Genomic DNA, 26681 nt, shown 5'->3' with positions numbered 1-26681 from the left:
TGTGAGGGGAAATGAAAAAAGCCTCTGCATTAGTTCCATCTAACAGGTAACATTACTACTTTCCAGCTGAATGTTTTGCCAGTGCACTGATGTTTTGCCGTTATCCTGATGTCATATAAAGAAACAAAGAAGCTCAAAATATCATTTATTGCAGTCAAAAAAGTGCTGTGTCACTTTTTTGGCTAACTTGATCCTTTCCAGGAAGACAGTTCACCAGCACCTACAAGAATAAAACCATTCAAAGTGTTCCAAGTTGAAACAGGGTACACAGCACCGTCTGCAAGGGGATTTTTCTGGCAAAGAAGAAAATGACTGAAGGCTTTCATCACTGAACACTTTCTGTAGATCTCAGGTTCAAACAATTTGGAGAAATGTTTTGACTGCGCTTCCTCTGAAGTTATACTGTCAGGATGAGTCAGGGAATACCCATTTATGAGTTTCCTTGGCAGTGATCGACATGAGTGTGTGTCCTGGCCGGAGCCAGGCTAATTATGGCAGAATTATTTCATGTCCTAATGAAGGCATTCTCTGTGAGGCTTCTGGAAGCCCACGGAGAAAGTTTCAAGGAGACAAACGGGTCAAAAAAGTATTAACAAGGTTGGATATATCTCTGTCTGCAGGCTTTTTATCACCTCTCTGCCCTGTCTGCATAGGACTAATGCTGCATTCACTGTTCCTGGACTTCCTTTCAAAATACCTTCACATAACCATAAAGTCAAAAGGCAGGAGAAGCTATTTCAGGACGCAGGGATATCACTTATATCAGACTTTGACTGATATTAAACAGCTTTTTTCAACACCCCCAAATCTAAATCCAGTTCATACAAAATTCAGTTAAACCAACAAATCTCATTCAATTCATTTCCTGAAACCACAGAGTCATATACTGTATATATGTTTGATTCCACAAACTTTAATGCAGAAGGACAGAAACTAGGATCCAGCAACAAGTCCTCCATCCGTTTTCTTCCTCCTGTCTAATTCAGGTCATGGATTGGCTGGAGCCTATCCCAGCTGCCATTGTGCAAGAGGCAGGAAACATTCTTGAACAGGTCAACAATCTGCAGCAGGTCTAACACAGAGAGACAGCCAATTTAGAATCACCAATTAACCTAACATACCCGGGGAGAACCCACATAAACACAGAGAGAGCACGCAAACTCCACATGGAAACGCTGTGGCCAGTCAATAGATTTGAACAAAGGATTAGTTTTCATGTGGTCTCACATCACTGGGGCTAAAACAAATGCTTTCCTGCTCCGCCCCACAATTACTTTTACCAGGTTTGTTTTGCCAAAATGCCAAGGAGTGGTTAAATCGCATGCATTAAATATACACATATATATCAGTACTAAAACTACACCTTTTCAGCTCAGTCATAGAAAAGACTATTGTGCCCCAGAACCTTGAATAGGAGGACCCTGAAACAACAGCACTATTAGCTAATTAGCTCCCACTACTGCTTAGAGCAGAATCACTGATCAGACTAAAAACACATAATCTGTACTTTCTTTAACCCTAGTGGCAAAGTAAGAGAAGAGTTTCTCCTCAAGACATGATAAATATTATTTTAAAGTGGCCCTGCGACAGACAGGCGATCTGTCCATAGAGCGTACCCTACCTCCCGCCCTTTGGTAGCTGGGATAGACTCCAGCCCCCCTGCGACCCTGATAATGATAAGCAGAAGAGAATGAATGAATGGAATTAATATTTTAAAGTGCTCTGGTGGATGTGGATCATCCAAACTTGCAGTTTGTACAAAAAATCTTTGTTTCTTTTCATTTAAAGGGTGATGAGAGTATCCAGGACACGAAACAGATGGAAAATGGTCACGCTTGCGCTTCTGTTCAGTGTATGATATGCTAGACCAGCAAAGATGGTAAAAAAAAAAAACAACAACAACAACAAAGTGTAATTTTTATGGGGGGGAAATGTTTTTTAAAAGAACTGTATTTAGGGAGAAACGCCACAGACATTTTAAACAGTTTTAATTCCATCTGATTTCTAAACTGGCATTGGTATGGACGTGAGGGTCCTTATTTCTATCTTTCAGGATAAAACCCTGTGATTTACTGGCAACCTTTCACTCTTCATTTTTATATTCTAGTGACCACTGAAATGAAAAATATCTGCTCAAATAAGTGCCTAGAGTTGAGGTCCAGCCCATTTAGATAGCTGTTGCAGACTTTAACATGACTAAAAACCATGAATGCAGTACAGGAACAGCATGTTTGTGAGGGAGGCTCATCGAGGCTCTCTGTCTCCCCCCTGTGTTGTGCGCCGGGAGCGTGTTTCACACCCATCATGACAGGCTGTGTTTTGTGTTTTGACACTTGCTCCCTGAACGGCTGGAGCAACACAGAGCAGCACACCCAAACTGTAAATGAGCCGTCTGCTGTGCCCCCCTGAGCACTAACAGGATCTAGGAAAAGCCACCAAAATTGTGAACAGCACTGGCTCAGATCCCTCACAAAGTGTTAGGCCAACATACTGCAGAGCTGAGGGCAGAAAACAGAGGGGGAGGAATTGAAAACAGTTTAAAGAGTCCATACAGGAGAGCTTCAGGTTCCATAGCTGCTGACTATCTTTGTGCTTTCTTAGCTGCTTGCATATTTGGAGTTCCCGTTTTGGCTAACTGTAACAGAGAGATCATCACCAACTCTTTTATAAATGTGTTTGTTTTATCTTGTGAAACACCTTTTTAAATTGGGCTGCATGACAGCTGTTACATGTTATCCGTGTAACAAGAGAAAATTTGCACTGTGTAGATAAAATAACTAAGTGCTCGTGTGCAGTCGTGGGAGTGGAAGGAATCCTTACCACCAGTGTCAGAATCCTGGTAGTTGGGATCGAGGCCCTTGTCTAAGAACTTGGCCATCTTGTCCACAGCGCTGGTTTGAATGTAATCCATGAACTTCTTCAGGCTGGCCTACATGTAAAAGAAATAAAAACAAAAACTTCCCACGTGTAACTGATAAATATTCAGAAAAAATTGGATAGTTTGGTGAAAATAAAAACAGCAAAAGCAGGTTCAGGAAAAGCTATCCATATAGTAGATTTTACAATTGCAAAAGGGTTTTTGTCAATTTTATGTCATTGGTTTGTTTGTCTAAGTTAAGCTTTAATTATTTATTTCAATACAATAAATTAACATATATAAAACATTACTGAACAATCAAACGCATCCTGCATAAATCTGCACAGATGTACACATGCACCACTGCATGCTTAGTGACACTTACACAAACATGGAGATGCAAACTGTAACACATATCACATATTAGCGATCTGGAAGTTTCATACCTTAGTGTGCAGTTTGGCCAGCTGCTTCTCATCTAGATTTGTTTGTTTGTACACCCTGGTTTTATAACGAAACTAAACCAGTGACAGAAAAAGAGAAAGGAAACCAAGAGTTAATCCTAACACAGAGGGCCTTTGTCCTCAATTCTCTTAGCTTTTGGCCTAGATCCACAAAATAGAGCCTGGAGAAGATTTATCTGGTTTTCTATACAGGCTTTCTTCTCTGTTGCGCCAAAGACAAGAAATGGGGAAGAAACAGCCTGACGTCACAGCAGTTTAAATACTCTCTAGCTTAAAAAGTTGGAAAACTAATAATAATAATAATAATAATTACAATTATACTTTTACTTTAGTTATAATTATAATCTACTTAACAGTGTCATGCACCCGCAGCTTTGCTGGGTGACAATCAATATAAGATTTCATAAATAGTCAGCAGCTTGGCATGAACTTTAGATTAATTAGCCTAGGTAATTAAACTTTTCTGACTTTTCCTGAACATATCATTAGATTTATTTTAAAATCCTGTTAATAGGAAACAATCAGAATCTGTTTTATTGCACAAAAGTGACATCTTGTGGGCAAAAAGCTAGTATTACACTCTGTGTTTCATGAAACTGTCAATAAGAGGATCGGTTATTACCTCCAAATATGGTACACCTTTCTCAAAGGACTGTGGGTACTCTTTTAGCAGCCTCTCTTCCTCCAGGAACTTGGCATCGTGGCCGTCCGTGGCAGGCTGGAACAGACCATAGTTCAGGACATCTCGCAGAGACTCGGTCAGGGAGCACAGCACCTGCTGCTTGGCCTTCCACACAGTGGCATCTGGATTAAACCGCAAACATTTCTGCAAGAGATACCAAAGTAAATATTGAAGCTAGCTCAGGTGAAATATTCTGAGAACAGTTGTGGTTTGAAAAAGAGATTTACAGGATGAGTATATACAGTGGATACAGATTCAACACGGCAACAATCAAATGCATGTAATACACAAGTTAACAAACCTGATTTTAAAACACATATAAATCTAAAAAGTAGAAAGGAAATGGAAACATATTCACTGATCTGACAAAAGTGTGTAAACTGTGATAAATCAGTCTGAGGGCTTTAATCTGATCATATGAGGTGAAGTGGCCTTTGAATCTGTGCCTTTAAAACGAACAGTAACTAATGGAAAAATTAGATGAACTAAAATCAGGGGAACTTTTCTACACCAGGAACAGCCCAACTTCTGCCTGAGTGTTTCACCTGCTAGTACTCGTTACTTTTCAAAAACACAACTGATTTGGATTAAATCTTTAAACAACTGAAATATATTTGTTTTTTGTAACAAAGAACAACAAATAAATGTCAGCTAGCTACAGTACCACAGCTGTTTTTGACCTCCTGTATTAGGATATAATGTAACTCTTATTAGAACTAATAAGCTGTCGCTCAGCGATAAAGAAATCAGACTTGCGTCCAAGAATTACTGATTTGAACTACAGTGCTGACAAGCACTCTTCCCTCTGGGTGTAACTGTATCCCATGTCTGAATATACAAATATGTAACCAAGTGAAAACTAATATTGAAAACACAAACTTCGATTCTATACAGGAGTTAAGAGCAGGTTAAGCTTCTCGTGCTCATTTTTCATTAGTGTGATGGCCCTCCTGCCCTGCCTGGGCCTGCTGTGTGTTTTTCCCCTCCTTCGCTCTGCGTGTTGCTTTGCCCCATCTTCCTGTTAGTGAGTTAATCAGCACAACTAAAGGACATGACCAGTCTCCCTGGAGCATTTAGGAGCTGGATGCCTTAGTATTTTCTCCCTCTCCGTCCACTCAGCACTGTGTTTCTTGCTTGTTTGGCTTCAGCCTTGTTATTTTGGGTTATATATCTATGTAGCAATTTCAGACCATCATTTAAACACTGACCCAACTGCTGACATGGGTGGGGTTAGGTTAATTGGTAATTCAAAGTTGGCTGTAAGTGTGAATGTGAGTATAAAGGGTTGTCTGCCTCTCTGTGTTAGCCCTGGAACAGCCTGGCGACCTGTCCAGGTGACCCTGAGCTGGATGAGCAGAAGAAAATGGATGGATGGATATGAAATAACTTATTAAGTCTGAGGAATACTTTGTAGACCTGAATGATAAAAATGTGGTGAGACATGGATTAGGGGAAGGGTTTTCAACCTATTTGTATAAATCTTCGAGTGTCCTAAGAGCACAGCAGCGTCAGTAACTGTGAAATGGAACAAATGTGGACAACCAAGACTCCCCACAGATTCGATGCCAAACTGAGTGAGTGGGCAGGGCCTGAAGATCGCAACAAGTCTTCAGAAGATCACCACAGAGATTGAGATGTCAGCTGAGAAGAACAATCACCTCAGCAGCAGTTACGACAGCCTGCTTGCAGTTTAACAAACTTTGAGAAGGACTTTGAGAATATGAAGATAAAGATTTTCTGGACTGAACAGAACTCCCAGTACTGTGTCTGCTGAAAACTAGGTGCAGCTCATCATCTGGCTAAGATCATCTGTACGTTGAAGTGTGGCAGTGAGAGCAGGCAGCAGAAAACTGAAGCATGAATTCGCACAGACGATGGCAGTTCACAGATGGTTCCCATCTAATCTGACAAAGATTGACAGGATCTTTTAGGAGGAATGGGAGGAACTGCCCAAATCCAGGTGTGCACAGCCTTTATAGACTTATCCGAGCAGTGTCTTGGATAACCCAGCTGTTCTAAGAAGAAATAATGACTGCCAAAGAGACTACAAACTTCTGAATGTTCTCTAAATGAAGGATTTAAGTTTTCATTATCTTTTGTTTTATTTTTAAAATATATCTATTAAAAAACATACAAACAAAAAGGAGCTTCTACCCACCTCCACCTCCATATTCTTTTTTTTTTTTTTACGATGATATATGGGAATATAACAGTAAATACTAAATATTAAACATTATTGTGCAGTACGTGAGATCGACAGCACACAGTGTGCTTTGAGGTAGGAGCCAAAAAGGGTGTAGTTTGTGTGTGTGAGCACCTCCATATTCCTATTACAGGGATTACTTGTGCATATGCTGACCTCTCTGTTGAAAAGTTGACCATGTTTAATGTGAGCGTTCTCCAGTCTTACATTAAATATATATGAAGGAAAATAAGGTGAAAGAGAAGTTTACAGGAGTTTGAAAAAAGTGAAAGGTCTAAATGTATTATAATAAACTGCATATATCTGAGTAGACTAGAAATCTGGTTCTTTTTTCTAATCTGTCTGGGTAAAAAGATTATAAACATACTTCTCTCCTGCTGCATAAACTATTTGCTGGCTTAAAGTGGGCCTTTGGTAAGCTAATAACAAACATGAACTAGCTGTGCAGTCATAACTTTTTCTTTTTGTAATTAAAAATTTTAAAAAGTAAATAAACTCCCAGTGCTGCACGCATTATGCGGTATTATGCAGATGGTTCAATTGTGTGTGGTTTTATAGAATAATGAGATTTTTGGTGACTATTGGTCCATGCGTGGTTAAGGTAATAAATCTGTGCTGTATTCATTTTCCTGTTATTTCTGGCTGTTTGATAAACACAATTATCGTTTATCAGTAAAAACTCTTCAAGAATCCTTTAGTGAATCAGAAATGATTGTTTGGATGCCTGAGAGGGGTCATGAGATCAAGCTCTGTGACAGTGTATGTTCTCTTTGGCTGCAGAACACTGAGGCCGGCGCCCCCCTGATCCAGAAGGGGGAGACAGCGGCTGAGTAAATCGGGTGATTCCCAGAGGTCTCATTCCGGGATATGAATGTCAGTTGGGTGCAGCTTTAAGTGTCTCCGATGGGGTTGTGAATGGCCAAATGCATAACGGCCTAGAAGCTCAGTCAGCAAAGTGGAGCCTAACTCACTACACAGATGGCTGACAAAAGGTTTTTTGGCATTGCTCCCCTCCCGCCTCCCTCTTATCGCCCAGAGTGCAGTTGGGCTGCTTTCTGACCTTGAGGCAGCAGCAGCAGGACGGTCGGCCCACGCAGAGCACAGCCAGCTGCAAGGATCCCTGCGTACTGCTGCATTAGGCCCTCTGCATGGGCTCAAGTCTCCAGCCAGCACTGCGTGTAACACGTTACACTCATTCATTAATTGTCACTCATCTTAATCTCTTCACACACGCACACACTGACACACATTTCTGTGACTGTTCGTGTCCTACAAAGGGAAGGATATAAAAACCCCACACGGGGGGGGGGGGGGGGGGGGGGGGGTGCAGAGGAGTAACACAACATTTTCTCCCTCTATTTTATTCAGTGTCTCCATTCGCACACAGCCAACCCGGTCACCACGGCAACCAGTTCATTAGTGGAGCAAGCTGCTTGTTGCCATAGAGACATCCTTGTGTTCCCTAGGAGATGTGGTACTGGGAAGGTGTGCGTGCATTTGTGTGTGTGTGTGTGTGTGTGTGTGTGTGTGTGTGTGTGTGTGTGTGTGTGTGTGTGTGTGTGTGTGTGTGTTACAGCAGCGTGGCAAAATAGAACAGAGTAAAAGGGAGGCGAACGCCTTCGATTTTGAGTTTGTGAGAGGGAGCAAGAGGATGAAGAGGTGTGTCTGTTTGAATTAGATTAGTTTTCTCTATCTCTCTCACACACACACACACACACACACACACACACACACACACACACACACACACACACACACACACACACACACACACACACACACACAACCTACACACTGCACTTACAGTCCCATCAAAGGAAGCCAGCAAACACTTTAAAATGAATCACAATCACAGCATGAGGGAATGAAGGTTAAGGATTTGGTTATCAGAGAGGAAGAATATTCCCACAGTCAACCGTAACAATATTAGATCATAAAACACTGATTATCATCATAAAACGCATTTCTGTAATAACCCTGCTTTTGGCCTAAAATGGTTTTAGACGCTTGGAGACTTTACTGAGGCAGCCGTGTTGCTTATTGATCTGTACACCTCCAGGAAAATGATTGATCCTCTAGCTTCTAACTGAACCAGCCAATTAGGGGCATCGCCCATTTATTATTCTGATCAGGCCTTCAAAATGCTGCTTAGTTCAGTTTTCTCACTGATCCTCCAATCCTACAGGCATTTTTGTATTGCTCGACATTAAAAAAAGCAACACTATGCTTTTGCGTCTGGGATTTGCAACACTGACAGCTGCCTAATCTGTCCACCAATTGCAGACTTGCAGTGTTTAGAGCACCCTCTGCTGGGTGTAGAAATCTGTATGTTCAAGGATAAATGTAAAGACTTAAATACCAAACACATATACTAGCTAATTCCTTCAGCCTATTCAGTGCTTTGCAGATGTCTGTTTGGCTCTGATTTTTTAAATACATTTGCATAAATCTACAAAACAACAACGACATGCTTTTACTTTATTAAATGGTGGGACAAAATGCCAGTGAGGGTCATATGAAATTAAAGGGGATCTGAGTCACTCGCTCTTCGCTATTTGTTACTTTGTTGTGAGTTCAGCTTGTGGTTGTTGTTTTTTTTTTTTCATTTTGCATAAAATAGCACATCTATTTTACTCACTTTGCTAAACTTTAGAAGGGAACACCTAATCCCTGTGACACTTGTGGTTTATACTCAAATGATCCTCTGATCTTGAGGTCCTCTGTGGATCTCAGGATGTCTACATCATAGACATTAGATTTTTGCACTTTTCTTCTTGAAAATATGATAAACTTCCATAAGTCACAAGCTACCCTTAGACACAAGGAGCCACCACAACAGGTACCTCCACATATTTGAATTGGCAGATTTTTATGGCATCCTTGCATATCTTTCAGTTCCATAATGTAGTGGTTTAAATGTTCACCTAATACGTACAAGATCCTACTTGAAAACATGCTATATCCTCTGATAATGATGCTCAAACTCAGTAATAGAAAAAAATGAACAGAAGCAAGATTTTGGCTTTAGATTGTGCGACTTGAAGTGGCTATAAAATAGCTTTATAATAGTTATTATTAACCTGTGTCTCTCTTCCACATTCTTTCTTTTGTTCTGTCTTCCTTGCCTCACCCCAAACAGTCACAGCAAATAGCCACTGTTTTCTGGTTGTGCTCGAGGTTTCTTCCTGTTAAAAGGGAGTTTTTCCTTCCCCCTGTCACCAGGTGCTTGCCCATAGGGGGTCATTTGACTGTTGGGATTTTCTGTCTCTTATTCTAGTGACTTTATAATATAAAGAGCCACGAGGAGACTGTTTCTCTGATTTGACACAATATAAATAAAACTTCAACCTCAAATTGTGTGATATTTGGTTCCACCGTTAGGGTGTGTAATGTTGCTATTATAAATGTAAAATTTAGCCTGCCTTCACTAAATATAATTAAACTTACACGTAAGTTCAGTAAAAATGATCTGCAATCACTCTTCTGCCTGCTTTCCTTGGTGTTTGGCTGCTAGTCTGTTCTATCACCTCCTCTTTCCCTTGCTGTTAAACTCCATACTGACATCATTAAACTAGTCCAATCATATTCTTGCTTTTTGCTTCTTCTTCTTCTTCTTCAGGCCAATCAGCCGTTATTCTGTGTGCATTAAATCTCAGGGCTCTTCCATCATTCTAGCTTTTAGATTCTCATTCGTGCAACCCACTTCTTCCCCATCTGCACCTCACCCAAGTTACTCAGCGCTCCATCCAAGCTGCCATCGTCATCTTCACCACAAGTAGCTTCTAGACTCCGGGGGTTCCTGTGTCCGAACTCCTATCATTGCTGGGATTCAGTTCTGTCATGATGGGTCATTGGGGTCTATTCAGCAGTCTGGATTCATTAATTTTTTTCTCTATAAATCATGTTCAATTCTTCCAAATGGTCTCCCCTGAACTGAAATTATTGTACATAAAGAAATCCAACTGTTAGTTTCTTTATGCTTCTATTTTAGCCCTGGAAATCTAATTTGTTTCTTTAAAGTGCTCTTTGCATGCAGCATGTTAGCTAATGTTAGCCCTACAAAAAAAGACCCAGTGCCAGCACAGGCAGTCAAAACAGTCCTTTTATTCTAAGGGACATTACACATAAAAGTTGTACATTTCGAGTCCAGCAAATAGTCAGAAAAATAGTCAGCTTTCACATTATCAAAAGTGAAAGCATTGCCCTTCTGGGGGAAAAAAGCAAGCTGGTTTATTAAAAATATTACATTAGGCTTTTAATATTAACATCAACTCAAAAAGCTGCACTTTTGGAATAAACTGGTCTCCAACCAGACAGTGGTATTTTTTTTTTCAAGCGAATGCAATTCCAAAATATTGTGAGTCACTGGTTTAATCTTTTGTAATAAATTATTTATTCTCTTATATTTTATTAATCTGAAATGTAACTGTAGGTCTGAAATAAATGTAGCAGAAGCACGGCACTGCCCTCTGAAATAGGATAACCCATCCCCACTGCCCTATTTATTTCAAAAGAAAATGTTAAAATGTTCACTACATTTAATCCATTTGTCAAATTCAAAGTGGTGGAGAGTCATCATCTCACCCAGGGGTCAACTTCAGCTGTAAACCAATGAGTCTTTGGTTATGGTGTTCCTGACCCTTTGGTCAAGAGAGCAGACTTGATCCTACATGTTTTTGAGGGTAAGAGAAACCAGAGCATCAGGAGAACATGCAAACACAACAGAGAAGAGCTCATCCCTGGTAGGCATAAAAATGCAGGTAAGTACGTGAGATATAGGAGATATATGAGAGAGGCATGGTGCTCCTATGGTCCCAGAAAGCCAAACTAGGATTCATGCTGTGCAACTTTGCTGAAATAAAATATAAATTGTGGGGGCAAAAAAAAACATATTTAGGTAATTGTGTAGATGCTGATAAACCAGTATTAATGCTAGGTTTGGGTTTTTGTTTTATTACCCTGATATTTTTTGCAGTGTAGAAAGACATCATCTGGTCTGCTGGGTGAATCTCTGGGGCAATGCATGATTCTTTTTCAGGGTTTCTGGTGCAGCCAGACAGTTTGATAGATAGATAGTTTAAGATGTTCTGTTCCATAAGTAGGTCGTGTTTCGAATTAAACTTAATGTAACAAAACAGGCATCACAAGTGTGCAGTGGTTAGCACCGTTGCCTCCCAGCAGGAGAGACTTGGATTTGGATCCACTGTCCTTGGATACTATGACGTCCAACCACAATCCAAAGACATGTTTGAAATTCATGACTGGCTGTAGGAGTGAATGGTTATCTGCCTCTATGTGTTAGCCCTCTGATCTCCAGGGTGTAACTTGGTACCCGTGATGGTCTCCAACCCCCCCCCCCCCCCCCCCCCCACAACCCTGAATTGGATAAGCAGAAAAAAACTGATGGATGAAAAATGTATGTCAGACAATAAGCAATAGCATATACAATCTCCCTTTATGCTACACATAGACTGTTTAAGTGCATGAAACCAAAGCCTGCTTGAAGCATTTACATGCTTTTCATCTCTGAATACAGGTTTATCTAGATTAACATGATAGCAAGCATAGTCAGATTTCTGCAGTTTTTCATGGTAGTGAGTTTTGACTCATCAAAATCTGAGATTTACTTTTCTGAACTCTGCATTTGCTTCTCTGCTGGATATGGCTTCTCCATCTGTTCATCAGTAATATAAAAAAAAATTGAAAGTCAGACTCTGTTGTCTCTTTCATTTGGTGCGAGCAACATAACAGCGAATGAGGTGTTCATACTCCACAGGATGCTGATTTTCATACTCCAGCTCCAAGAACGCTCCAACATACACGCACTCAGTCTCACAGCTTTTCCAGCACTTAAAACTTCCATATGATTCTTAGTTTTACATTAAAATCTTTATGCACCTTTAAGCCCTTCTGTTCCTCTTGTGGCTTTATCATTATGCAGACCGAAAATTCTGTCTTGCCTCCTAAAGCTGTGATCACACTTTCCCACTCACACACGCCCACTCACTCTGTCCATGCTGCTCTTTATCTTCCCCTGCCTATCTTATTCTCCTTCCTCCTCCTCCCCCCCTCGCTCTCTCCATCTTCCTATAACAGCTCTGTCACTTATCTATGCAGAAATAAGACACTGTGCTCGCTCTCCCACTCCACTTTCTGTCTCTAGCTCTCTTTATCGCTGCCCCCTCTGGCCTTTTTCTGCAGGCCAATTGCAGGGGGACTAGAAGCCTTTAATGAGATCTATGGGGAAATAACCCCCCACCACACACAGACACACACACACATATGCGAGTGCGTGCGTGTGTGCCTGGCATGTCGTCATTTAACTACTCTCTCCCTGTAATGCACTCCAACCAGACGTTTTCTTTACAGAAGATGAGAACAATGAATTCATTTTAAAGCATTCCTGTCATCCCTTATCTTCCCCGTCCTTTCTTCCTCCATTGTCTTCATCAACTTTCCATCTCTCTCACATGTATACTGCCCTGCCTCCTCTCCTCCTGTCATACTTCCCTCTCTATTATCTCAGTACTTCTGTTCACCTCTGGGGCTCATCTTTCATTAACATGCAAACCCTAAAGTGCTGTAGCACGTCGGACTCTATGCCTTGTAGTCTGACTAGTTCACATATCTTAACAAGGCACTGGAAGATAATAGTGCGGAAGTTCGTTTGCGAGGCCAAATCCTGCACGAGGGCTGCAGCTTTCACTTCAGGGTTTGAAAGAATTCAGCTCAAATCAAACAGCGTAGAAAAACTCATCTGTTTCATGCTGTTTAATGCACTCAGCGGGCAAATGCCAACTTGACTTGGCGTGCACGAGTCTGACAATCTAATAAACCTGCAGATACGACTGCCTTCACCTCCCGCTGTGACAGCATGGTATGAACAACTCGTGATACACAGATCTAAGTGTCTCTGTGCACACGAGTGAGTTAATGTACCAGCAGCTTTTATGTGTGCTACCAGTTGATGATAAGGTAGGATCAGATGTTTATGCTACTTCATACACTTGATTATGATGTGCACTTTTATTTCAAAAACATAGTGTGTAATCAGATACTTACTCTTTATTGCAATATGAGAAAATCTGGAGTCATTTCTGTTATCAGGACATGTCCTTTAACTGCTCATGTGATTGTTCTAAAAGCCAATATGTCCCCTTTACTGAATTATCTTCACTGCCTTCCTGTTAAATCCAGAATTGCATTTAAAACCCTTCTCCTCACATACAGTCTTAAGTGAATAGGCCCCATTATATCTTAAAGATCTAATAGTTCCATATTGTCCTAACAGAGCTCTTCATTTTCAGGCTGCAGGCTTACATGTGGTTCCTACAGTTTAAAAGTAGAATAGGAGGCAGAGCCTTCAGCTTTCGGACCCCTGTCCTGTAGATCCAGCTCCCAGTTTAGGTTCAGGAGACAGAAAACCACTTCAAATTTTCATTTTTCAGTGACGCTTAGATTCATCTGACCCCGAAGCATCCCTTAATGCTGGTTCAGGAAGCTGGACTCCATGCACTCGAGCACTTCTCCTCAACTCCCCCCTTTACACCCCCTTGCAGTTATACGCCACTGCTACATGCAATATTTGTCTACTTTCTCTTGCACTTTGTGTTTTTGTGTGTTTGTTGTTTGTGATGTCATTCTGATTATTTTTCCTCTTTTATTTATTTGCCCTCATCCCTTAAACCAGGCCCATCCCTGAGCCTGGCTCTGTTAAAAGCTCCGTCGCCTTATTAGAGCTGATATTTCTAAGAGTCTTTCTTTAATATTGTGGATTCCTCATCTGACCATTTAAAGCGCCATCAGACGACTGTTGTCAGAAACTGGAGATATTAGAATGAAACAGAATAAAAGTGAACGTATTTATTTGACCAGCAAAAAGACTTCAGCTCAGCTACATTCCAAAATGTGGCGTCTACCTCAATGCACTACAGAGTCTCAATAAAGTTTAATGAATCAAGGTCTGAAAGCACACAAATCGTGCTATAGTGTATGTGGCGGAGGCGTGGCCCCGGGCGCAGCTGCAGGGGAGGAGTGGAGCGGAAGGCTCATCAGGGCGGCGCTGCGAGGCCGGTAAGAACAGCTGATGTTGTTTATGGACTGATGATGGTTTCCCTCCCCTGTGTTATAGTGAGACGGAGAGGAGCGGGAGAGGAGAAAAGAGACACACATCAGCTGGGATGGACAGCTGTCATTCTGTGCGATAGTATCAGTGTGTGAAAGTGTAAATAAATGTGGAACTTGGCGATAAAGACCTGTGTGTGCGTGTACCTGTGCCTAGTATATTCCACAGTGTAATGTTATAAAGCTTAAGCATTTTAAATAATTGGGTTAAAAACCTCAATCCTTACAATAATGCGTCCATATTTTTGCTCTTTGGTTGTTACACCAGCACGGATGTGAAACATTGACAAGCCTAAATAAAGCGTCTGACCCTTGTATGTTTTTTCACTTTACATTGGCTTAAGAACCACAAAGCAAGTTATTAGTTTACACTTTTTAGCAACCAAAATAATAGATGCAAAGTTTCCAGCTGGCCAACAAAATCCAGATGATTATAAACAGATCTGTAGTAAATACACAATATATAAAAGAGTACTTCCAAAAGGAATTCACCATTAGAGTGTCACTGTGATCTCTGAGCTGGTAATTTGTAGGTCAGAACCTACCTTTGAAAAAAAAAGTGGACTAGATTACAAATAAGAGCATTTCAAAGACGGCATTTTAACCTGACTCAGGTCACAACTTTGACTCCTTCAAATACCGAAGACATCTGAAAACACTTTAAGCAGCTGGATTTGACATAGCAGACATAGCTTCGACCTTTAGTGAATAAAATGTGAAATGACTGTGACAGTGAAAAATATTATTTTACATAACACCCTGAACTGTCTCTTCCTTCTTCTTAACCTATAACCACTACCTGCTAAAGCCAATATTTTTGTCTACATAGATCAATGCTTCAAATCCCCTCTTGATAAATATAATAAGCTGCTACATCTCCTGCTCTCTTTGTAAGTATCAGTGCACCAGCGGTGCAGTCTCGATTGATAGTGACTTGTGAGAGATCTTCCCAGCAGGATTGTGCAGCTCTATTAAGGGAGTTTTAACGCCTCAAAGGTAAATGCCACTGTGTGGGGAGAAAGGATATATCCTCTGATTTTCACAGATGCCACATGTGATGTAGCAAAGTAGCAAAGGCAACAGAAGTAAATGCAGGAAGAAGGTGCTGTGTTCTGGACAATTACACAACACTGAGAATTTTTTGTTCATGTCACAGCTAATTGCTCACCTGTACAGACCTTTGCACATCTATAGTACCGTCCACCATTTAAAATACAAAGCATACGTGGCTAAATGTTTTGTTTTTTAGCTCAAACTTGTAACGTACACCTGGAAGTTGGTTCGGATTGGGGTCTGATCACTTTCACATCATAAACGAACCGCTCTGGAGTTAATTTGGAACCGTACCGAGACCACCTACTCCAAAGGGTCTTGGTGCGATTACTGTGTTCACAGGTGCCAAGGAGGAAAACGAACACAAGTTCAATTTAAATGGACTAAACACAGCAGGTGTGAAACATCCTAAGACCGTGTGATGGATAGGAATCGTTTTGACAGAGCTCAACTTTAAGCCTGATGTATTTCAGTGGAAAATGTGTTTCATATCTGCAGCATGCATATTCGCAAGAGTCTTCAGTGGAATCCCTGGCAACCAAGAAAACAGAGCTTTTAGATAAGTAGCAACAATTTTCTCCAGCCAAACAATGATCTTTGTCTGACCCTAACCGAGCTTCTAATGACAGTTAATAATGCGATTAAAGTCTAAAAATCCGTCCCCGCTGGTCCAATCACTCTTAACGCTGCTGACCCCATCCAGCCTCCAATGCACATGAACACAAATCAGTAGACAGGAGATCGGTCAGATGAAAAATCATGTTCAAGGTGATAGAAAAAAATGGAAAATTCATATTCAGAGACACAAATTAATAGCTTAAAAGTTGTAACTACTTAAAAAAGCTGCCACAAGACTGTTACTGTGACTGCTGTAACAGTATTCTGTGACTGCAGCTACAACCCACAGCTACCAAAGAGACTCTCTGTGGAAAATGGATGTAGAAGATGGATCGAAAAAGTGAAGCCTATGCAGAAGTGTGATAAACCTAGCAAACAGGGGGGATTGTAAAAGAAGTCATATTGCATAGACATTTATGGTAATACAGTGTTCAGGTTCCTTGATCTGTCGCCTCAGTAAATAGAATAGAATAGAAGAATCCTTTAATTGTCCCACAAGGGGGAAATTTGGTTGTATCAGCAGCAACAACAAATATGCAAACAGAACAGGACACAGAACAAAAACACAATTTTTACATATTTACATCATGGACAACGGTTACCAAAGCAGAGTACTGTACAGTTATTAAAATTTGAGTACAGATAAGTGGCAAACCCAGGTTGTAAAAGGTTGTAAAATACTGAGTTTGTCCACTAACCAGCTGAAAGGAATATAAAATGATGTCCTGGTCAACTCAGCTCAGAGAACACCAAAGCAAATCCAATAAGAGCCATGCATCTAGATAACGTGCCCGTTTCTATTTATGTCCCACAATGTGGATTACAGTGTGCTTATAAGAGTGCTAAAAATGCACAGCATCTCAGCACTCGTAAAGAAAGCAAAGCTTAAAACACTCAGAACAACCGCCAGTCCAAACTTTTACTGCATACTTCATGTCATCAATAGCTTGTATTTGTGGATACACTGAGAAATTTCCTTATGATCCAGAATAGATTTTAAGATCATGCTGATTTTTTCCTGTCTACTGTACAAATATAATCTGCTGTGCAACAGCTCCAATGAAATCATAATATAAATTGCCATGTCAGAGTCAATTGGTGTAGGTCAATTTGTATTTAAACTGCATCTAATGCATCATTTCCTAGATGCACACCACTGATTAGTGCACATTAAATATTAGAGCTGGTTTTCTGCAAAAAAAAGAAAAAAAAAGGCAAAATAATTACCAGTGTCTGTGTGTATTTATCTGTGTCCTGTGCATTACTGCATGTAGATGCTCTTCCATCACTCCATATCCTCCTCCCTCAATTAATAACCTTACCATTTGCATACTACGGTCAGTCCCTTGATTCATTATAATACAATTAAAATGCAATTAGGGCTTATTTAGGAGGAATTAGCCGAAGTGTAGAACAGAGCTAAAGCAGTGGGTGAAGGTGGGAGGGGGAAGGAATGATACTTCACATCAGTGACAGGACAGAGGAGGTGGAGGAGGATAAAGGGCCCGGTGGCGCCAGTGTCCGGCAGCCTCGCCTCTGTCAGTGCGCCCCAGGGCAGCTGTGGCTACAATGTAGCTTGCCATCGCCAGTGTGTGAATGTGTGTGTGAATGGGTGGATGACTGAATGTAGTGTGAAGCGCTTTGGGGTCCTTAGGGACTAGAAAAGCGCTATACAAATGCAGGCCATTTTCCATTAAAGAGCAAGAGATTGACCAAGAGGGATAACTGTGGACTTCAGATGTTTTCATTCTGAAAGTACAGTCTGAGATTGAGAAAGGGAGTTAAACAATGACCCAAGGAGGCTGAGACAGGACAGGAAGAGTGCAAGAGTATGACACAGTAAATGTCAGAGAGATGCCGCTGGGTTCTAACGCTCATGACCTTGAGGAGTAAGACAATATGCACTCAGTCAGTACACCTCGGCAGGAAGTCGATGAGGTTATGTTTCAGCTCTTTCTTATGTTAATGTTTATCTGCAAGTGTGAGTTTATCTTTAGAATCAGCTCAGAAATAGAGCACAAAAAATGGAAGAGATCAAAGGGGCTTTAAATAACTGAAGAAGACATTAAAAGAGTGCACACTTAGACAAATATTTCAAAACAAGTTAATGAATGCGATTACAAGCCTTTTAGAATTGTTTTTAGGTCTGTGTAATTTAAGAAAGCAAATTACACAGATTGCAAAAGCAATTCAGCATCTAATTGCTTTGAAGACATATAATTATTTATTATTTATTTTGTGTAATCCTTTGCACCACCCGCACAAAAAGAAAAGATCTGAAGTGTCAGGGTCCCTGTGCCTACCCGGTCGGCTCAGTATGGCTACATATGTTTTTACATTCTTTTTTGTTCCTGCTCTCTCCCTTCCCCCTTTCCCTTCTCCCTCTGCCTGGGCGGAGCTCACCTGTGGGCTCCTGCCCTTGGCCCACGCACCGGGTCGCAATCACGCACCTGCGGCTCATCATGAGTGTTCCAGCTCCTTTATAAGATGGCAGCTCTGTGTTTCTCGTCGCTGGACCGTTGCCGACCCTCGTCAGTGTAACCCCAGCTCAATTACTTCTAGAGTGTTTTCACAGCGATTTGCCTTACAATCCCTTCGTGTCTCTGTGTACAGATTCCCTGGACCAACCCCTGTGTTACCCGAGTGATTGGAGTGTGAAGAGGAGCGTGAGGAGTGGACGGAGTGTGTGTGTGTGTGACTATCGGCATCTTTCCCGTTCGTGTGTGGACCCCCGGAGCCCGGCTTTCCCCTCACTTTTGTAAATAATCACCTGACGTATCATAATAAAGACTCTTGTGCTTTCAAGACCTAGAGCCTGCGCGTGAGTCCGTTCAGTCCCGCTGTGACATGAAGAGGCATAAAAATCTTTCCTATTAAAAGACTGAACTCAAACAGGCTTCATTTTTGTTGTTTTTCTCAAAAAAATATTTGAAAGTTCTTCTGTGGAGGAGTTCTCCGATAGTACCCGCCTATCTCAGTGTTTTTAAGTGTTTTTGATCCATGTCAAATATTATTTGATTATATTTGATTCCTGATTTGCTCATTTCCTACTTGCCCACCTAGTTTCACAAAAGACAGAAAAAACTGTCACTGATTGCATTCCTCTACCTCAGCTCTCTCCTTGGTAAAGACATTTTTTTAAAAAAAACTGAGAAATGTTACACATTAAAAGCAAATCTTTATGCTCATTTCCAGCTTCTTATTCTTGTACTTGGACTTCAAATTGCTCCGTATTTAGCTTAAATGAGCTTTGGTGGAACCCGTCACGTCATCCTCTGTTTGAAACAGCCTGTTTTAGCTTCCTTCTGATTGGCTACCTCTCACAAACAGAGTGTCAGAACAGCAGGTGGGGGGTTTAAGTGCTGGAGCCGAATGTAACTCGACTTCTTTGGGGGATTATGAAGATGTTGGGATTGTGAAGCTTCTTCAGTGCTAGACAATGATGGGGAATCTTGGGTATTTAACCTCTTGGAGTACCTGAGAGTTGAAGACCCACCCTGAAGCCTTTTGGATGAGTCATGAAATTTCTTCATGAATCTAAGGAAAAGTCAAGTTGATTTCTAATGGAGGAGAACCTACAGAGACGTATAACAGGTGGCGCTTCTGTGCTCACGCCCGGAGCTGTTGGATTGTCTCGGCTATATTATAAATTTCCACTCTCAATGACATCATGCAGAGCCAAGAGTAGAAAAACTGAGTGTTTAGATCAGACCAAAGCCAGGGTTTTCAGCTCATATGAATTCCCTGCACATGCTGCGATCTGATTGATATTCTGGGCAGGTTTAATATGGGCATCCACTAATGGAGCAGCATATGTGATGGAACATAAAGAAAAGCAGAAGAGCTCCACTTAAAGTGTAGCTGATTAATGCGATGCTAATGCTAATACTTTTTAGTATTGCAATCACAGTTTTTAAGGTGGCTGCAGTAACAAGTTATTTCAGATTGAAGTGAATCTTAAATGTTCAGATGTAAAGATACAGAAAAATCAACATAAAAAATGGCATAATGTTAGCTAAAGGTCAACATGAACCTGCAACCACCTCCTTTCTGTAGAGCTATTTTCATTTCACCTTTATTTACTTCTGTCTGCTTCACTTTATCAATCTCAATCCCTCTCTAACTCCTACATCTACCTATCTCACAGCTTCATTCCACTTTGATCTACTCCCATTTCCCCCCATTTACCTTTGCCTCTATCTTCTTCGTACTTTCATCTACTCTGTCTCCATCTTTTTACCCCTCTCTCTTTTTGCATCAGTGCCATTTTCTGTCTTTATGGAACTGTCTAGTAAATTTCTGAGGTTTTGCCCCCAAGCATAAATGAGCATCTTCCCCCAAAACCCTTTTCATTTATTCATATTTTTACAGTAAAACTTTGATTCTGTTGTTAGAATAAACAGGGAGAAGTGAATTATTTACGGTCTAATTTAAAAAATACCAAATCACGCAGACACAAACACATGCATGCACACAGATACACACAGCAAAAACACAGCTGAAAACACCCATGCACAGATCAATAATAAATCACACAGCAGCAAGAGGGAGGAAGAAGGCATGAGCGAAGCATTTATAGCGCTCTGGGATGGTAAATACAAAACATGGACAGTCATCCACACGTTTGGAGTCATATTCTTGCTGTTGGTGTATAAAGCAACCAATAAATACATGACAGAGGCCAAGATCACATAACCAAATAAAGAAACGGGGACAGATAGTAAATGGTAATGGTAAATGGCCTGTATTTGTATAGCGCTTTTCTAGTCGCTAAGGACCCCAAAGCGCTTTACACAACCAGTCATCCACACACAGGTGATGGAAAGCTACATTGTAGCCACAGCCACCCTGGGGCGCACTGACAGAGGCCAGGCTGCCGGACACTGGCGCCACCGGGCCCTCTGACCACCACCAGTAGGCAACGGGTGAAGCGTCTTGCCCAAGGACACAACGATCGAGACTGTCCAAGCCGGGGCTCGAACCAGCAACCTTCCTATTATAAGGCGAACTCCCAACTCTTGAACCACGATCGCACCGTTAGCGACTTTAATCTGGACATGAGCAAAGATGCATCCACAATGATTTCCTCAATTATCAGTGAGTTTAATTTTAACAGATCGCTCATCACTGAGATTCAAGTGGGGGGGAAAAGGCTGAAAAATGCCTGGCACCGATTTCTGCCTGATTTTTGTGAGTGGTTAAAGTAAAGTACTGTACACGGAGGCAGCTCCATCTCCAACCCATAAAGCCAATTTAGACACACTTGTGTTGCACTGATGTGATGTAAGACCGCATCCGGGGAAATGCAGAGCGATGGCAGATTGGTCTATCGTGATTCTGGACAGCCCTCTTAAAACCAGTCACACCTAAAAGGGCTTTTCACACCATGCTTTATTGCACCATTTAAAATCTCTTTGGTAACATTAAGCTAGGGCCCCCCCGTAACTCCTCTCTCCACTTTAGCTTCACTCAGTTTGGCTGAATCCTTTCCTGCTTTGCAAAATCTAATTCTTGTCCACATACTCTCATCCTAATTGCTTTTGTGTGCATTTTGGCTCTGCCTCTCGCTCTCTTCGTCTTTTCTCGGGAGTTGGGTCACCTTGAAAGTCCCTCTCTTTCTCTCTCTCTCAGAGAGCCACTTTGCTGAAAGTGTTTGCGCTTCTCTTGGTTGTTCACTGTGGATGCAGTGAGACAGCAAGAAAGAAAGAGAGAATTATACTCTCCCACACTGCACATTGTCCATTTAGACTGAACTGGCCGCATGTACTGTCATACATTCGTGGACGGATTAAGAAACGACTGGCCCCAGGGCAACAATGCTGAACACGGCTCCCTCCTACCTAACACCAAGGAGTCAGTACAGAGGCATAGATGTTCCACAGTAAACCTGAGGCGACGTGTATTTCTTTGAAGGTGTCACGAAGGCTTCCTTGTTTTCACACCTTGAAAATTTTTATTTCTTCACAGATCTTTCGCTCAACTGTACTATCTATGTCTCTGGTCACTGAAAGCAGCTGCGTTTTTTACAGCTCTTTTATAAAAGCAGGCACCAAATTGGTGATTTTTTTTTTTCTTCAGTTGTCTGCTTATGTTTTCTAAATCATGCCACACTGATTCTCATTTAAAGAATGTAAAATCTTGCAGGTTTTCAGTGCAGCTTTCGTGGATCAGTTGTGTTCAAGTTCTTCATTAAAGCATGGAGTTGTGGTGTGTTAAGGAGTGTAAGAGTGTAGTGATTAGTTAGTAGGCTGTCACGTCCAAAAACTGGGAAGATTTAGGCAAAACTGTGCTGTTTACGTTGGAAATCTAACCTGAACTGAAGACTCCAGGTTGGACTCGCTGTAGTTGTTGTGCTGGAATATCAGCACAAGCAGTCGTGGCAAGATGCAAAGTGATCATGGAGTTTTTTGTCAAGGTTTTCTCTAAAAATTCTCATCTTCTCAAGCTGTTGCAGCATGTATTATCTAAGGCCATATAATTTAAGAATCTCTGAGTTCCTGTAGTAATATGTCAATAAAATTGCCCACTTGTGTCATTGTGTCTTCAACCCAGCAGCATAAATAAATGATATCAAACTGTACCGGCAGTTATAATGGCACTTTTCATGCTGCCGCTCGTGAGGGAAACAATAAGTGTAAACTAGCTGTCACCCTCCAAATGCAGACTTTGTAGGTCTGTAAAACTAAATAAGTGCATCATGATGTCAAAGATGTCAAAAGACACTTTATGCATAAAGTTACCAAATAGGAGGCATCTGACCAAACAGCAATTGGACAGAGTAAGTATGATTATATGCAACTGGAAACATCATAAACTGGTACCAGAAGCTTCTGCAGCAGGTGAATAAACTCCCCAGAACACTGACAATCCTCATCAGTACAATTCAATTCAATTTTAATTATATAGCGCAAAATCACAACAACAGTCACATCAAAGCGTTTAATATTGTAAGGTAAAGATCCACCATTAATTCAGAGAAAACCCCAACTATCAGATGACCCAGTATGACCAAGCACTTGGCGACAGTGGGAAGGAAAAACCTCCTTTTAACAGGAAGAAACCTCTGGCAGTACCAGGCTCAGGTCAGGGCAGCCATCTCCATCACAGGAGAGGGCGACAGGACAAAAAAACACATCTAACAACTTTTTGATTTGGATCTTTGGATTCAGTTCAGCTTTAGTTGTTTCCTTAGATGGAATTGTTTTTATTGTTTAAAACTATTCCGCTTTAGTATTTTTAATGTGTGTGTTAGGAGCATTTAAGCTGTTCAGAACATATAGAGTGCTAACATGTAAGTATTACGTACACATCCCAAAGCCTCCCCATGATGGTTATGATCAAACTGAAAAAGACTAAAACTAAAGATGTTTTCTCCATACACACAATATTAAGACAGTTATTATTTTTCATTTTCTGATATTATATTTAAAAAAGAAACCTTGTGTTGCATGATTCATAACTGAATGAATCTTGATTCTTGGGTGTTGAAACTGTTGGAACAGCAGGTGGACTTCAGGCTGTTTATAAACTTGTCAGTGATTGTTGCTGTGTGCAGACAGCACTCACCGTTTGCTTTATGTCTGGGATGCCAATGCGAAACACCATCATGGCAATGTGGGCGTCCTCAGATGGCAACGAGCTGGCGCTGTGTTCCTTCAGCCTCCTCTGCTGCTGCTGCTGCTGCTGTATCTGATTGGCCTGCTGTTGGTGTGTGGGTCCGGGGTTAGACGAATAGGGGTTTCCAGGATTCCCCGGTCGGACCTGCCTGTCCCCTGTGGGACGTCCGGCCATTTTACCTGACTGCCTGTGTCCCTCGCCTCTGCCGCCCCGTGAGAGGCCTCCACGCCTGACCTCCTCCACCATCTCCTCCTCGTCGTCTTCCTCCTCCCCCTCTAGCTCGCCATTCTCCTCCTCTTCCCCTTCATCATCGCGTTCATCTTCCTCCATTTCCTCTTCCTCCTCTTCCTCCTCCTCTTCCTCGTCCTCTGCCCCAGGATAGAGATGTTGACTGTTTCCCAGCATCCTTTGTTGCTCCTCGTCGCTGGACAGGGGGCTAAATGGCATCGTCATGGCGACAGAGAGGGCGGCAAAAGTGGCAACACCATCATTCCCAGAGATACACTGCAAGGTGAAAAAGAAAGGAGGAGAGGACATGATCAGGAACAAACTGCAGAAGAAAAAGTTTTTAAGTAGAGCATCTACACAGCATCACTCTAAAATAATGTGGTCGCTATGGTAACAGACATGCAGTACTTCTAACCCTGAACACATGATGACATACTATTCACACCTCATCTATAATTGAAGCCACTTGTGATGTTAATTTTCAGCTCCCCGACTCTCGACAGACATTAAACTCAATACAAGTCTGAACTTTTGGAAGCTTTCCGTCTCCATTACATGCTGGTATTTGACTCTGATAAATAGAACTGTACCACTAAGTGCTTCTGTACTGACATAGACTCTTAAGGAGTTACCACTGAGACAACTTGTACTACATATACAAGGTGGACACAGTCAGAGATCAGCTGGTCCCCAAGTGAACCTGGTGAAACCCTCGAAGATCAGCAGATAAAGGCTGCTGCAGGTAGCCTGAGTTTTAGTTCCTGTTTTTTCTTTGATATTTCCTTCCTCGTGTTTCTGAGTGTTTGCTTTCCCCCCATGTTTTTTCTGTTCTGGTCTGTTTATCCCTCTGTATGTCTGAATCACTCATAGTCGCTCCCTATTTTGTTTTGGTTGTTGTGTTTTATACTGAACTTTCTACTCTTTTACTTCCTGCCTTGGTTAGCTTCACACCCTCAAGTGTTCACCTCCTCTGTTTCCTTCATTCTTTGCAAGATAGTCATTTATCCTGCTCCAGTCTACTTCCTAGTGTTTCCCAGCGGGGTTTTTTCTGTCAGGTGTTTTTTATATGGTTTTTATTCAATTACAAATACAACACATATGTACGTGTAAATCACTTTTATTATTGCTACTTTGCTCAGGTGTGCAGAACCTGTTAGGCCTACGAAATTCCCTAAGACTTCTTTCAGCACATTTCAAAGAGATTGTTTCAAACTTTTGATACAAAAATCCTCCTACAGTAAAAATATCTGTAGCAACTTCTTCCAGTGATCCTGGAGCAATTTTGTGCCAACTGTGCATTTTTTCCTGTAATGATGTTAAATGGCAAAAGTGATAACTGAATGGCTTGGAGTTTACTAAATTTAATACTTTGGATCCATGGCCAGGAATATTCCCAGATCTTAATCCAATTGAGAATCTACAGTCAAGCCTCAAAAAAGCAGGTGGACAGGCTGAAACCAACAAATTGAGATCAACTTGCTCAAAGGCATCTGAGGATTTGACCCAGAAGCTTGAACTATCACTAATGATAACACCGTAAATACTCTTTGCATAAGTTTGATTTATCTGCAAATTAAAGTCAGTATATTGTAGAAACATGTTGAAAGCAATCTGAATAAAACCAGAAGTGAAAAAGTTAATGAAACACAAAAATTAGTTTTTACTGCCAAAACCTTTGTCTTGGGCTATACAAATATTGTTCTTACACTTTCTTTTAGGCAGGATTAAACTAAATGACAGTTTTTGGTCAATCAGTGCCTCAAAGCTGGGGGAAATATCTAGGATAGACTTTTCCATTGGTGAGTTCTCACAATTTTGATGGAGCTTTTTTGGACTGGACCATGTTCTGTGTGGCGTTTTCTGCCTCTACTGAATCATCAGGGACAGACTGGCTGCTTGTTCTGTGCCGAGGCTCACTGTGTTCCCTTATTTCAAGGAGAGAATAAAGAAAAAAACTGTGGGATGTTCATACCAGCTGCATGGCTGTTTTGATTTTTATTTCATACGTTTTATCCTTCCCTGTAATAATCATCAATAAACCAACACAGCCAAATCTAACCCTACATAGCAGACAATGTGTCGATGCACATCTGCAGTGCAGACACTTGTAAAGGACTATAGCACTTCATATAACAGAAAAACCATACACTCGTGCTCTTGCCATCACCCCTGAGAGAGCTGAGAAGCCACTTCAGAGCGCCAGTGAGCAAGATAACAGATCTGTCCCTGAAGGACTCCGCTTGGCTCTGTGCACTGTTTTCAGGATTTTCAGCACCACTACATTCTGGACAGCTCCACACAGACCCAAACAGCTGAATAACAAACGGCGAGGAAGACACCGCACGGGTTTACACGCGAGGATAGACGAGTCAACGGAGAGAGATGCCAGAGAGAGATGCAGGAGAAAGCAAGGAAACATCTCATTTATCATCCCATTTGTAAGCAATTACACAAATTTCCTCAAGTAGCTCTAATTACCAGTCATTTTGCAAATCTTTACATGCAGATGTTAATGCCTTTCTCACAGCTGATCTAAAAAAGTATGCAGCATCAAGTATTAAGTTGGTTTTGATTTGACTTGAATGAATGTAAAGCCCATATAATAAGGGAAATTTACAATTTAAATGGACTTATGTGGTGTGTGTGTGTGTGTGTGTGTGTCTATGTGTGTGTGTCTATGTGCATGTGTCACGAGGCTGCCGAGAGACTCAGGGGGACTCGGAGTCATGTTGTGGATTGAAAAAATGTGTCAGACTTGTAACGTTGAGGCTTTGGCTTTCCTCGTGGGAGCGAGAGTTAAAACTACCATCTGTCCAGCTCGAAGAGAAACAAAAG

The 26681-nt window shown here is 41.3% G+C and overlaps 1 protein-coding gene across 1 annotated transcript in view; it reads right to left on the bottom strand.

Moving 5' to 3' along the window:
• Positions 1-24023, bottom strand: part of shank1 (SH3 and multiple ankyrin repeat domains 1) — a 73045-nt gene extending 49022 nt beyond the window's left edge. The window contains exons 1-4 of the mRNA XM_085405364.1: positions 23568-24023; positions 3944-4147; positions 3304-3375; positions 2821-2929 (exon numbers count right to left, since the gene is read on the bottom strand). Coding sequence (XP_085261490.1) covers positions 2821-2929; positions 3304-3375; positions 3944-4147; positions 23568-24023 — 841 coding nt within the window. The remainder of the gene's footprint in view (positions 1-2820; positions 2930-3303; positions 3376-3943; positions 4148-23567) is intronic.
• Between the last annotated feature and the right edge of the window lie 2658 nt (positions 24024-26681).

This window comes from Rhamphochromis longiceps, linkage group LG4, assembly GCF_057381845.1.
Source record: "Rhamphochromis longiceps isolate RC_006_pf linkage group LG4, R_longiceps_female_GT1.1, whole genome shotgun sequence".
Taxonomy (NCBI): domain Eukaryota; kingdom Metazoa; phylum Chordata; class Actinopteri; order Cichliformes; family Cichlidae; genus Rhamphochromis; species Rhamphochromis longiceps.
Note: the sequence above shows the minus strand (reverse complement) of the source record. Positions and strands in the feature narration are given on the sequence as shown.